The sequence below is a fragment of the Crotalus tigris genome, unplaced genomic scaffold (assembly GCF_016545835.1).
Source record: "Crotalus tigris isolate CLP2741 ecotype Arizona unplaced genomic scaffold, ASM1654583v1 scf7180000017716.2861928, whole genome shotgun sequence".
Lineage (NCBI taxonomy): Eukaryota > Metazoa > Chordata > Lepidosauria > Squamata > Viperidae > Crotalus > Crotalus tigris.
The window spans coordinates 1,504,522-1,520,308 of NW_024096587.1; the positions used below are offsets into that span (position 1 = coordinate 1,504,522).

A 15,787-nucleotide genomic window follows, 5' to 3' on the forward strand; every position below is an offset into this window, starting at 1 on the left:
ACAACCAAACAGAACACTCCCCCAGCCAATCAGAGCACAGCCAACCCCCCAGCCAATCAGAGCACAGCCAACTCCCCATCCAATCAGAGCACAGCCACGCCCCTAACCAATCAGAACACACCTCCACCCAATCAGAACACAGCCAAGCTCCCACCCAATCAGTTCATACCCCCACTGGCAGTTAAAAGGAAGAAACAGCTAAGACCACAAATTGCTGCTCGAGGCACGAAGCTGAAAGCACCAGCCTGAAGATGACGAATGGGACTTCGTCGAAACGTCGCCAAGACACTTCCAATTTTACGTGGGAGAAAACCCGAACAACCAAAGACCTACATACATACATATACATATATAAATATACACACATACACACACATACATACACACACACAAACACACACACAAACACACACACACCTATAATAAAGGTAAAAAAGGATATATGCAGTGTTATCTTCATTTTAGATATCAAAATGGTTTTGCGGCTCCCAGTGTTTTGTTTTTGGTGGGAAACGGGTCCAAGTGGCTCTTTAAGTGTTTTGGGTTGCCTACCCCTGGTTTAGGTCAATGAGAGAACTAATTTATAGATGACAAGGCCGTTTGCGCCTGACTCATGGATCTCATCATAGGTCCTGACCGACCAATCAGCGCTCTGGTCCTAATCTCCGTGTTACTAGTCAATTTGCACTTGCTTCTCTTACCTGCGCACATACTGCTACTCACCTCCCTCTCCTCCTCCTGTATCCATGAACTAGGAGTATACCCTATCTCCGAACAGGCACACAATCCAAATCCTTGGGATGTTTCATCTTCTCACCCCTTTCACTGGGGTGCTCCATCACAGTGGATTTTTTACTACTTCCATCCCTTTCCTGTCCATTGCTCTCACTACCGTCCCTCCTACCATGAGGTTCCTTATTAGACACCCTGCCTTGACCCACACTATCAGATGTTTCACCCTCCTCTGTCATACCTCCGATGGTCCCACAATCACCATTTTTTCCAGCAGTTACCATCCTTCCTCCCTCAGTCCCAACGTTGGTAAGCTCCGAAATGCCATGGGGACTAGTTCGAAGCCCCCATCGTCCCAACCGGGTGAATGGGGCGAGGGGAGATCTCAGATATATCTGTCTTGATGCTGCATTAGATCGATCACTCCCATCCTCCCCCCCACATGGGGCGTGGTGCGGTCATCGGTCCATTGGCCATTCCTTCCTTTCCATTCATCCACTGCGCTATTCTTCGGGAGCACATGATTGCACCCACGGCAAAATGGAGCTGGTTGCCTCCCCCTCGCATTTCATTTTGGCACATCGGGCATTTCGAGGGGTGCGCTGGTGATCCTGGCTCACGTGGTGATGACCTTATGTCATACGGAATTCTCTCCATTCCCCGTGGGTGTGCATGTACCTTTGGTGCACAAGTGGAGTTGGGAGTAGCAGTAGGAATGTCAATACGGGCGTGGGGGATGGCACAGTTGATGGTGATCATTCCGTGTCCTAACGCGTGCTTACGGAGTTGTCTCCTTCGAGCACCCCCCATAACCTGACGGGGTGTTTGGATTACCAGGAGTTGAATCATTGATGTTAATGGGCTGTTTCGTTCATTGTAGGTGTGAGTGCTCTCTTGCGGGTGGGCTCTAAGGCTGGCAATCGTGCATTTCCTCGATATCGGTGGAACGTTGGGATCGGGGGCTCCTCCCCCCTCCGTTCCTCTCTCTAGTGGCCAGAGGATGTTACCAACCTGCCTACTCCGTGGAGGTCGAGCACGCGCCTCCCATGCCCTCAGCACCAAATGGGCTTGGCACAGGTCCACATGCCTGTTGATGGATTCTCCGCCTGAGAGCCAAGCCTCTTTGAGTAATCTGCCATTTTTGTATTGTCACTAGCAATCACTCGAACACCATCAAAATTGAACCTATGCCCAGATTCCATCATGTGTGACCACATTTGGGAATATTGCTCCCCTCTTTTTATGGCCAGCTTGTGCTCGTGGACCCTTGTTTTGACTCTTTTCGAGGTCTCACCCACATAATTACTGGGGCAATCATTGCAACTGATCATATATACAACCCCCGATTTCTCTGCCATGGGGAGTGGGTCCTTAGCTCTCATAATGCTAGAGTGCAGCGTCCGATTAGGTTTGTGTGCTACCCTCACATTGTAGGGTGCCACCTAGCTGTGGCCTCCGAGACGTTACTGATATAAGGGAGGGTGACCCGGGCAACCTGTGGTGGTAGTTCTTCCATCTGTTGGTTGTTTGAAGGTCTGGATAGTATGCCATGGCGCCTGATAAACTTCATTGGGTACACGTTGCGTCTGCATACGTGGAAGAGGTGTTTTCTTTCCTCCACTTTAGCTCTAGCTGTATTGCAGTGAGAGTCTACTCTCTTAAAGAGTGTTCTAATACAGCTGACTTTGTGGGCCATCGGATGGTTACTATCGTGATGTAATATCTTGTCAGTGTGCGTCGGCTTACGATAAACTTTAGTTTGGAGGGTTCCATCCGGCTGGCGATGGACTAAAACATCTAAAAATGCCAGCCTACCCTGATGTTCTTCCTCTTCCATGAATTGTATATCCGCATACACTGAATTAAGTGCGCCCACAAAGTCAGCTTTTTGGCTCTTCTTGATGACCACAAATGTGTCATCCACATAGCAGGCTCAGAATTTGGGACAATACCGGGCCAACGCTACTCGCTCTAACTGCTGCAATACAGCTTCTGCTATGATGCTCGAAATTGGGGACCCCATGGGAGTGCCCCTCACCTGTTCGTACATAGTGCCCTGAAATGTAAAGTATGTTTTGAGACAAATTTCCAAAAGATCCACCAGGTCCTCAGGTCGGAGAGAGTCTCGTTACTTTCCTGGTGTTCATGCTTGTTTGTTGTTCAACATATATATATATATGAATTTTGATTACAGTCTAAATCAAATAAACTAACTTTATATTCCCTCATTTTATGTATATCTTTAGTCCATTTAAATATTCTCATAGGCTTTAATTTCTTTTCAATTCTTTATTCCAGGGGTGTCAAACTCGCAATGTCACGTGACATGTCACGACGTATCGCAACTTTTTTCCCATTGCCGGCAATGGGGTGGGCACGGTTTCACTATGCATCTGGCCCGCTGGCCGGCAGTTTAATACCCCTGCTTTAGTCCATTGCACAGATTTATTCGAAAGCCTCTTTTGCAGATCCAATAAGAAAACATTTTCCAGGTCACTCTCTTGATTTGTCACTTGACTTTCTCCTTTAATTTTTAAAACTTCAACCAGTTTCTTTTGTATATCCAGTCAAGCATCCTTTTCCAAATTATTCTCTTGGCCTCTTATTTTGCTTTCACTTTTGATACTTTCTTTGTCTTGTCAGACAACATTTGCCCCACACCTGTCATTCCCTCATAGACATCTTTTGGACATAATCAATAGAGGGCATCACATTTCATTACTGATGCTATAGATACTATAACTACTAATTTCTGGCTCCATTTCTCAAGCATCTCCTTTAATATTTCCAATGTTATAATGTTATGTATCATTTTATAAGTTCCAGTTAACCAACACCAAAAGCTGGCTTGTATTTTTTTCCCCTTGTACTTAGAATCTTTAGTCCTTCTTATATCCAGTTTCTACAATCATAAAGTTGCTTATCTTTGTGATGAACCAAGGGGGACAAAGTAACTCTGGTTCCCACAAGAAGCTTTTTTTTTTTATAGTTAATTCTCAGATATTTTTTTAACTGAACTCTTAATTCACTTGTAAATTTCATAGATCAAAATCTTCTTTAGCTTTTTGCTGTTTATTTCAAATTCTTTAAGTTTTTAAACTGGTGATTAATTTTTCTTTTGTTCAGAATTGAAGATAAACTTCTAGTTGTTTTTGCCCTACATATTGAATGCTACAAGGTATTTTTAGAATAAACCATGCTGATTTTTCCTGATGATTTTTATTTTTTCTGCCAGGAATTCATCACAGCTGTCAGTTGTCCAAGTGAAACGGTGCATTGGTGAATATGGTTTTAAACAGCATCCATGTTGCTTTTGTTCTTTACCTGGGTGAGTTTATGGCAAGATATATTTGTGGCACAATGGAGCTGTCATTTGATCTCTTATTTTCCTGTCTGCAGCCTAACAATTTTCATTTATTTTCATAACTTTTGCTGTGGGGAAAAAAAAAGTCCCACTGGGTGATTTTTAGCAGTTCATCAGCATATACACTGAGATGTACTCACAATGGCCAGCATGAATTATCTATATAGAAGTTCTAATGTTAAGGTGGGAGACCTGTGGCCATAAGATACAGTGACCATACATCCTTTAATGTAAAGAACTGTCCTTTATGTTTACATAATTTAATGATTTATTGGTTTTTCCTCTTGAGTTTTCTTTTATAAAGTTATGAACACCATTTTATCCTTATGAATCTCTTTCAGGTTTGCTTCTTTTCCAAGTTTATCCTTTTTCCCCCAAGAGAGTATCGTAAGACCAACATACAACCCTCAATATAAGCATAACAAAAGCAATTACTTCAAAGGCAGAAGGAAAAAGAAAGAGACTAGTGAGAAGAATGTGAATCTACTCATTACTTGTTTTGGCCAATACAGGTTTACCTTTCTCCTGGAAATGCTCTAAATCTTTGTCTAAAAAGAGCCTGAATATCAACTGGTATTTCCCCTGATATTCTGGAACAGAAATAAACCCATATTCAAAAGTATCCCAATGTAAAAGCATAAAACAGTTGCAAAAACCCAAAGAGTTTTTGATCAAACGCTACAGTAAATCCAATGGTCTAGCCATCAGTTAAAAATTCACTTGTTGGTGTCCCCGTAAGTTAAGCTTCCAATTTTCCTGGAATTGCATGAGAGACCCTGTGGATTTTTTTTTAGTCCGCTAATCGCTGTCTACTATAGAGGGCAGTGCTCATTTTCATTTCAAGGTCATTGAGCTACCATTGTCTGAAGATGTTTCCACAGTCATGTGGCTAGCATGACATCACAGAGCACTGTTACCTTCCCAACAAAGTGGTACCTATTTATCCATTCGCATTTGCATGCTTTCGAACTCCAAGGTTGGCAGGAGGTGAGGTAAGGATGGGGGCTTGCTACATCGTGGGATGCTCAGGTCTCAAACCTAGGCTGTTGGCTTTCTGCTAACTGTGTAGGCTCATGCCCACTCTGAACAATCTCTATGATTTTGGATCCAAAATGCAGCACATTTCCTATGAAAAAGTCCACTGAGAAGTAGGGTTACTCTTTTTTAGTGCACTGATATCTATGCTCACAAAGAACAGAATTTTGACATTACCAGCAGGTTTGCTACATCACCACTAAATCCAATTAATCTGGATTAATTGGAACCTGCAACTAAGGAGAAACTTCCTGACAGTGAGAACAATTAATCAGTGGAACAGCCTGCCTCCAAAAGCAGTAAATGCTCCAATACTGGAAGTTTTTAAGAAGAGACTGGAAAGCCATTTGTCCGTAATGGTGTAGGGTTTCCTGCCTGAGCAGGGGGTTGGACTAGATGACCTCCAAGGTCCCTTCCAACTTTACTACTATTACAAATCTCCTTGGATTTAAAAACTAGACATAACCATCTTCTATGGTAGTTTATACAAAATAATGACGTGCACATTTCTCTTCCTTGTCTGGAGACTGATCAATTTATTCATTTCTCCTTGACCTTGCTTTAAAACAAATAACTTGTACAGTGACAAAAACTTTTGCAAATTACAGACTTCTTGAAAACTCCAGAGTAAATCAGCAGATACTTAAAATGTAACGAATAACATAAAAGGCCAATATAGTACAGTGACTCAGGTTATAAACTTCTCAGAAACATAAGGAAATCTCATTTGTTTCTCATCGTTGATTTTCTTTTATTCTTCCATTATTTTGACCCTCTAGCTCTTCTAGGGGCAATGTTTTCCGTGAGGGCTGAAAAGCTAAATGTCATTGCTGGCCAGTCTGTCTTCCTTCGCTGTCTAAATAACACATCTGCACACAAAGTGACCTGGAAATATAATGGAAAACTTCTGCTACAGAAAATTAAAGAGCGAGTATATAGAGGTAAAACTGGTTGAACTCTTCCATATATAACCAATAAAGAGAGATAGGAGTCTTTGTGTTTAAGCTTTAATTTCATCCGGTTCTCTTTTCTTCAAAGGTGAAAAGTCTGTAACATACAAATTGACAGATGAGGAGACTTTTTCTCTAGAACTGCGAAAAGCAGAACCAGGAAAATATGTCTGTGATGTAAATGGAAAGCAGGTGGCCACTTATGATATTGAAGTGTGGAAAGGTGAATGATATAACAGAGATCATGAAATCTGCCTCTCTGTCTATCTCTTGTTCTCTCTGCTATTGAATGAGTAATTAAATAAATAAGTTATCCCTGGGAGGAGGCACGAGAAGGAAATTTTACCAGTAGGCCTTCTTTCTTTCACAGTTACTGGATCTAAAAGTGGATACCTCCTGCAAGGCGACACTTTAAAGCTGCATCTGTCTCCTTTCAAAGATACCAGGATTGAATGGTTTGAACCCCACAAGACCAAAGTAACAGACAAAGAGCCACGATGGAAACTGCAAAAGGATGGCTTACAGATATCAAACCTTACAGTTCAGGAGGACCATGGGAGGTGGGAATGTCACATCCCTCATTATGAGCTTAAGCTCTCCTACAATGTCAAGGTATTCGGTAAGAGAAGTCACTAAATTTGGTTCAAAGAGCCTGCAACGTGGGTTCCCTCAAAGTCTTTCCTCATAAAAAGTTCAGCATCGACCATAATTTGCTCTGCTAACTGCTTCCAGTATCACTGCATTTTGCCAAGATAAGGTTACTTCACCGCTGACTCTTTTTCTGGAATTTACATCCTATGTTAACTCACAGTTATGTTACAGATAGGATAGAATGATATTGTTGTCTATTCACTACAGCCCATTGTCTATAGTGATTTTATCAGATTTATTTTTTTGTCAAAATGTTGCAGTAAAAACTTCAGAAACCTCTTTTTCCAGTGTGCCCAAGCAAAATTATTGTTAAGCTTCTCAGTGGCCCTTGGGGTATCCCAAAAACAGTGAGGGAGCTTGAACTGGGAATGTATTCATTTTTTTAACAATTTCCCTGTATTTTATTTTGATATCTTTCTCATCCCTCCAGGATCTAGTCAGTTTCACTACTCTAGTCTAGAGGATCTTGCTAGTTCACAATCATGGCATGGTTTGCTTTTCCTTTCTCTGGAACTATTTCTGCCCTTGTGGCTTCCCATCTTCCCATTATTAACTTGGGAGATTCCCAAATTGACTGTGAGAAGGGGGGCAGATGAACTAGACCTGAAGAGAACAGACGTCAGATCCTCCCCATTCCTTCTGCAATATCCAGACTCATGGAAGTTTCCCTACAAGCTGCCGGCTTGCTAAAATGGGCTGGTTGCAACCCAGGATAAGAAAAACCTATTACTTTGCCTATAATAATGAGTGACACGTTCACAAAGCAAGAAAATCCCTTTCAGCATTAACCCGAATCAGCCCCAGAGTAAGGATTAGCTCAGAGGGAAGCAAATGTTCTGCCATCTCAAGGTTAGCACTTTAACTCACTACTGTAGAGGGGAAAGGGCCATAATCTTTTCCTACAGTGAACAAGCAGCAATGTACACAATTCTGATCATACGTTACTTTCTATTTTGGTCGGACATAAAATCAGGTTTTTCCAATCGATTGGATGAATTCAGGTTTGCCTCTATCAACAGCAACATCCTCCTTTCCTGTCCTTTGAACATTGACCTGCAGGAAAAAACAGACTGGGAAATTCCAAAAGTCCAGTCTTGGAAATGGCTTAAGAATAATGTTCTCGTGAAGGACCATAACATAAGCAACATCAATAGCTCTTTCTCCATCCATCAAATATCCAATGTCCAATCTGAAGATGCTGGAAAGTACCAATGCCGTCTTGGATTTAAAGATAGAAATTTGAGCAAAACCATCAACCTGATAGTTATGAAAGGTAGGAATAAATCTCAATCTGTTTGACAGTAACATGCAATTTCAGCTTACTATATTAACCGTGGGTGCTATTGTCTTTGAACATCAACACAGCCATTTTTTAACATTTTTGAAACTCAACCTTCAGTTAAGAACAAAATTCAAAGCATCCTTCTAAATAGAATAGAATAGAATAATAACTTTATTATCACTTTAAATGTACACTAATCGGCATACATTAAAATGAAATTTCATTGCATTCAGCTCTGAAAGGGTCACCACCTCCGATATACACTACATAAATATGACATAAATAAATAAATACAGAATTATGCATATACACACATATATTATATGACACAGAGAAACAACAGTCTAGTTCAAGTTATGTATGCATGTGCATGGCGAGAAAAACGAATCTTGTGAGTTTACCAGATAGATGGCATAAATTAGGGCATCTCCATTTAAGCTGCTTTCCTTTTTCCATATAATGCACAGATGCACTTCTATAAAGCACTGTTTTTCACTCCCAAAGCTTTGGAATAATTTTGAAAAGTATCCCAGAATCCATTGTGCTACACTCCTTTCTCTGCTTCAGGTGAGAAGTAGATGAGGAGCATTGTCCTTACTATTTTAATGTAGGACAAGTAAAAGGAACCATTGGTGGATCCTCCTGGCTTTGTTTTCCTCCCATGGAGGGTTGCCTGCTGGGGCTGAAAAACCACAGTCGTTCCCATTAGCTGGTGTGGAGCGAAGTAGGTCACATTAGTCATGGGGTTCAGAAGAGTCAGTTCACTCAAGTTGCCCGAGTAAGAGGATGCAGGCATTGATGTGTTCTGGGTCTGAGTTCTGTCAAGTCAGACTATTTCAGAAGCACTGTGACCAAAAATAGCCAATCTGACAGGTTGCAGTATAGGTACACAACTCACAGCTCATAAAAACTGGCACTTCCAGGTTGAAATCAACCTTTTGTGCAGATAGGTCTAGCATTCACTCCAGAAAGCACTGGTTCTGTTTTTAAATACAGACGGAGGAAGTGCTAAATTGGTGCATATAAGGAACTATAAATGGAACATTTTCCTTTCTTGTTCATTTGCACTTTCAGGCTAAAGGATTATAGAATTTAATTGATCTGCAGCTTATGCTAGATGTCTCAAGACCTCTCTCCTGAGGCTGTGTAACTCTGCATTACAATGATTATATCACTACTGACCATAGGAATCACTTAGGTGAAATGGGCAGCATATAAATTCGATAGATGAATAAATGAAGGAAGGAAGGAAGGAAGGAAGGAAGGAAGGAAGGAAGGAAGGAAGGAAGGAAGGAACGAACAGTTTTGTTCTTTTTGAAACTTAACAGACAGGTTATCAGAGCACATAGGTTTTATGCGCTCAACCCTTTACCCAGTTTGAACTTGTACATACAAGGCCTGCATTAGACACGTGTCTCACTTATGCTGACTCCTACCATTGTGGCCATGGAGGACAGTTCCCATGACCAGAGGACAGAAGACATGCATGTCTAAAATGGCCAACAGGAGTTGAGCAGTTTTCGATCCAAGGAATAGGTGATGGTGTGGGGGAGGATGGAGACACAGGGATGTAAGGATGGTCCCTATATAGAAAAACTCTACTGAAGAACTTCAAGACAAGTCAGCTCACTACAGCTGTCCCAAACAGCTTAAGGTTTTAGAGATAAAACAGCAGGAAAATACAATGCTTTTGATAAAATGATATCCCATTCCCCCATCCTAAAGCAGACCTTTAAGTTTAATGAAGGAAATGAGGTATACTCGTAGTTTAATGATCATATTATTATTGATGGGAAAACATTTTCTTTTCCATTTGCATAACTTCATAAAATAAAGTTTTATTTTATGTGGTACATTTACTGTGGGAGCTTCCAGGGAGCTTATTTTGACATGTGATGCTTTACTATACAAGAGATTGCCCTATTCTGAACTGGCAGATGCTTTTCCTAGTAAGGTGGAAGGTGGCTATCTACTTTATTAAGTCATGCAACATAGCGAGCTATTATACCATTTAGTAAATTCAAATCAACTTTGAAAAGTAAGGTATGAAGTATGAAGCTTAAAAAAATCTATTTCCCATCCTGTCTTATAGAAATAGGTAATCCTTGATTTATTGCCGTAACTGAATCTGAAATTATGGTCATAAGTCATTGCAGTTGAAAGTTGAGGCATCATGTGACTGGACCCAATTTTCTGAGCTTTTTCCAATGGTTGTTAAGTGAACACCATCATGGCTAAGTAAATGCTACAGCTGTGAAGCAAATCAATTTTCCCCAGTGGGCACTTTTGCAGGAACCAAGCACAAATCTTGGTCACATGATGCTTCATACAGGTATAAATGTGAGCTGGTTGCCAAGCACCCAAATGCAATTGTGTGATTGTGCAAGGCCATTGTAACTTTGAAAATGGTCATAAGTAGCTTTGGGGGGGGGGGTCTGGCCAGTTGTAATTCAAGAATTAAGGACACATTTTGATGGGACCTTGGTTGCTGTGCTTGCAGTCTGATCTGCAGCTGGGGAAACGTCTAGCTGAGAAATAAAGATAATTCCTCAACTTTATTGCTAAGATTAAATAAAAGGGCTCTGACTTTGGATGGGGGCAATGAGACTAGAAGAAGAGTTGATTCGATGGTTCAGTCAATATAGTTTGCACAGGATTATGGCTAAAACACCTGAAGTATTTGCTAATTATTCTGAGCTACTTATTTTCTGGAAACAGGCTTCTGAAAGTTGAATATGTAATTGAACAGCTACATATTTTGGTGCCAATATATGGGAAAAACTTGAATCATCTTTGCATACTGCTGATTTAAGCTGTGTTTATATCCTCTGATATCATCAATTCTATCTTCTTTCCATTGAGAGGGACTCATTCCAGTACCATGAACAGCCTAGTACTTTAGATCATATGATAAAATATTCTTCATGGTAAGGAATGTTCTCTCCTAGATCTTGTAAAAACTGTTTCCCTAATATATTTTTCCTGCTTTCCCTCCAGTCTCTGCTGTCCCTCCCGCGCTCAGATTCAAAGAAGACAATGTGACCCTGTGTGGTCATATTAGTCCTTCTGCTCCTCCACTGACTGAATTGTGCTGGGTTTATGTAAATGAGTCTTCAAATGAAACCAAATGTGGCTCTCCCATTTCACATAATAAATTCTGTCACGTAGCTACAACTGAAGGGCTCTGGAGGTGTGATCTCAAAGTGAACAACAATGTGAAAATCAGTATTGACTATATTCTGGGTAAGTTCCAAGGTAAGTAACACTACCATCTTGTTCCTGACTCCGTATCTGTGCACATTCTGTTCTCAACTTCAAATCTTTTTCCCTCCCCCCACAGGAAAGACCCCAAATGAGACTACTTTAGAGAATAGATTCTCACTGATCAAAATAGGCTCAGGGATTGGCACAATGCTCCTGCTGTTAATTCTTGTTGGTGTCTGTGTACCTACTTGTAAACGTATTAAGCAGAAACAGGTGAGTTTCTACCTGTCCATAAACCAAAAGGGAGGTTGCATTCTACAACGAAAAAATACAAAACAAAACAAAAACCATGGAAGCAGATCTGAAAGAACATGAAAAAAGGATAATCTTTCCTTTGTCTTTTGGCAGCAACGAGCCAAGAGGATGGCACAAATCAAGCAACATTTGCTTGCCAAGAGGACATGCCAGTGTCAGAGGTAAGGATCCAGTTGCCCAGCCAAGAGGAAGACATTGCAGATATTGTTTTGAAAGACCTTTGGTTAAGCTGTCCTGGGATGAATCAGTCCATCTGGACCTGCAATCCAGCAGATTCAAGACACCACAGTTATTATTCTTTACTAGAAAGACATATTGCATCTAACAGATTCCTTTTCTCTTGCAGTAACAAACCAGAATCAAAAGGCCTCAAAATAATAACCCTATTGTGCCTTTAGCTTTCAGCTCTGCCAATTAAAATTTGTCATCTGCTTATTATTCAACTAAAATTGCACTTGAATTGGCTACCAGTTAAATCAAATAAAGCTTGCAGACCCACAGAAATTCAGAAATAAATCATGACTAAATTAGACAGCCATGCAATTTCATCAAAGGTCTCATGAGCAATCATTCTTCAACAATTCACTTTTATGCTTTTTTAAAACAGCAAGTATCCCACTGTGCAGTTTATATCGCAAAACCAAGTATATTTATCTACAGGAAATCTTAAACATTCCCATGTTTTCCACTGAGCCTAAATTTTGGATAACTCTTTTTCAACCCTACAGGGAACTACCTAATGATTACTACCACGCCTAAAGGAGAAAATGCGTGTGTCTTTAAAAATCACTGGCCTGACCATTTGCCAGTCATTTACAATGCACAGTTACATGAATTCAAATATTGCTGGGTTGCCTTAACTTTCTATCTGATATTCATAGTTCTGTAATCATTTAGGCAAGTCTGTATTTTGAAAGTGTGGAGCTTGCAGAAAATATTGACCAAAAAGGGTTCATCCTAATTGTTTCTAAGTTGTCTAATAGCCGACTGCTGTTTGAACTGATCTGCAGTTCTGCTGTCTACTGCAGCTGTAAATGAACAAAGATGTGTTGTTTGTTTTTAAAATTCCACAAAATAAAATACTTATATCTTTCCCCCCAACTCCACTGGTTAATTCATGTATATATCTACAGATATTTGCTTGCACTTATTGTGTAGTCTGCAATGTTTTCTGAGAGAATATTCTGTCAAGAATGGTGATCAGAGAAAAGCAATGTTTTTTTAAATGATATAATTATAATGCTAATAAATTAACGCATTTCAAAGGACAAATTCCTTTTTACTGTTTGGAAAATGCTGGCGGTGGGTGGAGAGGAAGAGGCTTCTGCAGTCTGAAAGGTGCTATTATGTAGAGAATTCCACTGATGAGTTACAAAAACAACTGGAAAACTATCTCCAATCTACCTTGGCTGTTTCCATTGCTTTGTTTTATTCCTTAAAGCATGGATCTCCAAACTTGACAACTTTAAGACTTATGGACTTCAATTCCCAGAATTCCCCAGTCAGCATGGCTAGCTAAGGAATTCTGGGAGCTGAAGTCCACAAGTCTTAAAGTTGCCAAGTTTGGAGACCCCTGCCTTAAAGGAAAAAAAAACCTTAGTTCTATCTCTTGATATGCATCACCACCACAGCTCTAAGATGTAAGTACTGAATGTAAACATAGGGAAAAATTACTGTTGCTTGATTGTTTATTTTCATGATCTCCTATGCTTATGATTATGCACAAAAACAAGAAGTAAAAGCGCCTGTATTCATTCCACTGATACTTGTGAATTACATTTGAAATCTCAAGGTCTGAAGAGAGCCATGTATATATTTTAATGTTAATAAATATTCCTCAAAAACCTTAGTGTTCCCATTTTTCTTTAGCATTTGGCTGCACAAGATGCCATTTCTGAGGTCCTCTGTGATTTCAGAGCAGCTAAATCAGGTAGCTGGACTATGATTGCAGTGCTTTAGCTGAGATCAGATGAGCCCCAGGAAAATTGCCAGTCATATATAATTATAATTCAAATGCTGTCCCATTGAGACAAGGATTCAAATATACCAATTAAACACTTCAGAAACAACTTTCAGTTTTAATACAAGCATCCATCTTACAGAAGCAGGAGATGTTAGAATTTTGGTGACTAATAAAAATTGTAGTTGAAAACTCCTAGAACTACTATTATGGCTTAATTCAATTATTTCCAATAATACATCATCCTGCACTTCTGGGTCTTTTTTAAATCCATCGTTTCTTGTCCATCAAGCCATTGGGGACAGCAAAGATCAAGAAGCACCTTTTTCCTCTCAATACCCTTAGGTGTTCTGCCATTCTCTTGTAGACAGTTCAATTCCACAACTGAGTTTTACTCAACAATCTATTGAAGACAAGTTAACGATGCTTTAGTGAGATTCTTTCCATCTACCACCCTTTTCTTGGAAAATTCCTACTATGCACCTAACACACTCCCAGTCTATCCCTATATAGCAATATTTCTCAACCTTGGCTACTTTAAGATATGTGGACCTTCAACACCCAGAATTCCCCAGCCAGCATATCTTAAAGTGGTGAAGGCTGAGAAACATTGCTATATAGGGATCAAAATAAGCACCATACCATCAGTTCAGTTAGTACAAAAATATAGTTATGTTTATTAAATATTATGAAATATCAAAACCAGGGAGGGAGAGAGGGAGAGAGCAACAGGCAAGAGATAAAAAAGGTAGAGGATTTAATATCAACAATCTACATAATTGATATATTTATATTTCAAAACACACAAAACTTTCCAAAGCCACTAGGAAAAAAACATGTGGATAATTAGCACAAACCATTCCAAAGACAGATGCTTTGGGTTATGCCAGTTTTAAGCCTCTTTTGTACACAACACTGGAATAGAGGTGGAAAGTAGGGTAGTAGATAATCCTTCTCTTATTCCACACCAGAAAGGAAATAATTTGATGGATGGGGATGATGGACTTGTGTTTTCAATCCTCAAATCCTTAGAAATGTTTATACCCTGACCCTCAAAGTGTCCTCTTCACAGCCACCATTAAAATAGTGAAAAGACCATATTCTCCTTTCTGTTGATCTATCAACACAAACATCTGCCTCCATTCTGACCCCAATCCAAGATCTGTTTAGTTGGGCAGATGCCTTTGCAAACAGAGTCAGCCTAGATGTCATAAATGGACTCTGCAACTATGACGCCATTCCTCCTCTTCATATTAAAATAACAAAGCAATGATAACATGAAACCATAGCAGCTTCAGCAGCCTGGAAACGTGTGAGGCAAGAAAGCCTGAAAATATTGGAAAAGGGCCAAGTATGTAATAAGGTATTTTTTTATAAAAGAAAAACCCTCTCCCTCTGTCTGTCTGTCTGTGTGCTTGTGTGTGTGTGTGTGTGTGTGTGTTAGAGAGAGAGAGAGAGAGAGGGAGGGAGGGAGAGAGAGAGAGTGAGTGAGTCAATGCAGATGCAGTCCCAACTGGATCCCAAACCTGGTTGTGTTCTCATATAGCCACAAAGCCACATACCTGAAGCAACTGCCTAGATTAGCAGAATCTCATTTCATTTTCTCATGTTTTCCTGCTTTCTAGACTGATGCAGTAACTATTAGGCCAAACTGGCTCAGTTTCAAAGTTTTTATTTATTCATGAAACATATCGAGCTGCTTCAATCTTTAAAAAACCTTAAATAACTCAGAAAAGATAACAGCAACTAACCAGTGCAATATCAAGATATCTTGACTACTGCACCATAATCTGTAATTATCATATTAGATTTGTTGTTGTTGTTAATTGCGAAGTCGTGTCTGACCCATATTAGATTAGATCACGATAAAGACATTTAGTTTTGATAACTCCCACCACCCCCACCACTTAAGTCTCCAAGATTTCCAGAACATCTGGATCTCCACAACCTTCTGGAAGGCCACACCAAGGGAGGAGGGTCATCCAGACCTGGAGGGAGGGAAGCTACAGTATTCTAGAAGAGGGGAGCTCGAACAGAGAATGCCAGGTATCAGCCCCCACTCCCAGCAGCAGCCCTTCTGACCATGGCCTTATCTTAGAAACTCAATAGAAAATCAGCTTATGCTCCACAGAGGGTAGAGGCAGAGCAAGAGAACAACACTTTCATTTTCATTTGAAGGATAGCCAAAGCCCCATCCCTGCACAGAAATAGAAACCATATTTTTGTATCTCCACAGACTTCAGAACTGAGTCCTCATCAAGAGGTGCCATGTCCAGCTGGGAAACAGGTAAATT

The 15,787-nt window shown here is 40.2% G+C and overlaps 1 protein-coding gene across 6 annotated transcripts in view; it reads left to right on the forward strand.

Annotated features, from left to right (window-relative positions):
* LOC120306099 (T-cell surface glycoprotein CD4-like) overlaps nucleotides 1–13,990 on the forward strand; it is a 40,256-nt gene extending 26,266 nt beyond the window's left edge. For 3 of the 6 annotated variants that reach the window (XM_039338750.1, XM_039338752.1, XM_039338751.1), the window contains exons 2-8: nucleotides 3,968–4,060; nucleotides 5,911–6,072; nucleotides 6,170–6,304; nucleotides 6,452–6,700; nucleotides 7,706–8,005; nucleotides 11,012–11,269; nucleotides 11,355–13,990. In XM_039338750.1, coding sequence (XP_039194684.1) covers nucleotides 4,018–4,060; nucleotides 5,911–6,072; nucleotides 6,170–6,304; nucleotides 6,452–6,700; nucleotides 7,706–8,005; nucleotides 11,012–11,269; nucleotides 11,355–11,593 — 1,386 coding nt within the window. In that variant the 5' untranslated portion in view covers nucleotides 3,968–4,017 and the 3' untranslated portion in view covers nucleotides 11,594–13,990. The remainder of the gene's footprint in view (nucleotides 1–3,967; nucleotides 4,061–5,910; nucleotides 6,073–6,169; nucleotides 6,305–6,451; nucleotides 6,701–7,705; nucleotides 8,006–11,011; nucleotides 11,270–11,354) is intronic. The other 3 variants (XM_039338753.1, XM_039338756.1, XM_039338755.1) reach the window with 3 other exon arrangements.
* Nucleotides 13,991–15,787: the final 1,797 nt, after the last annotated feature.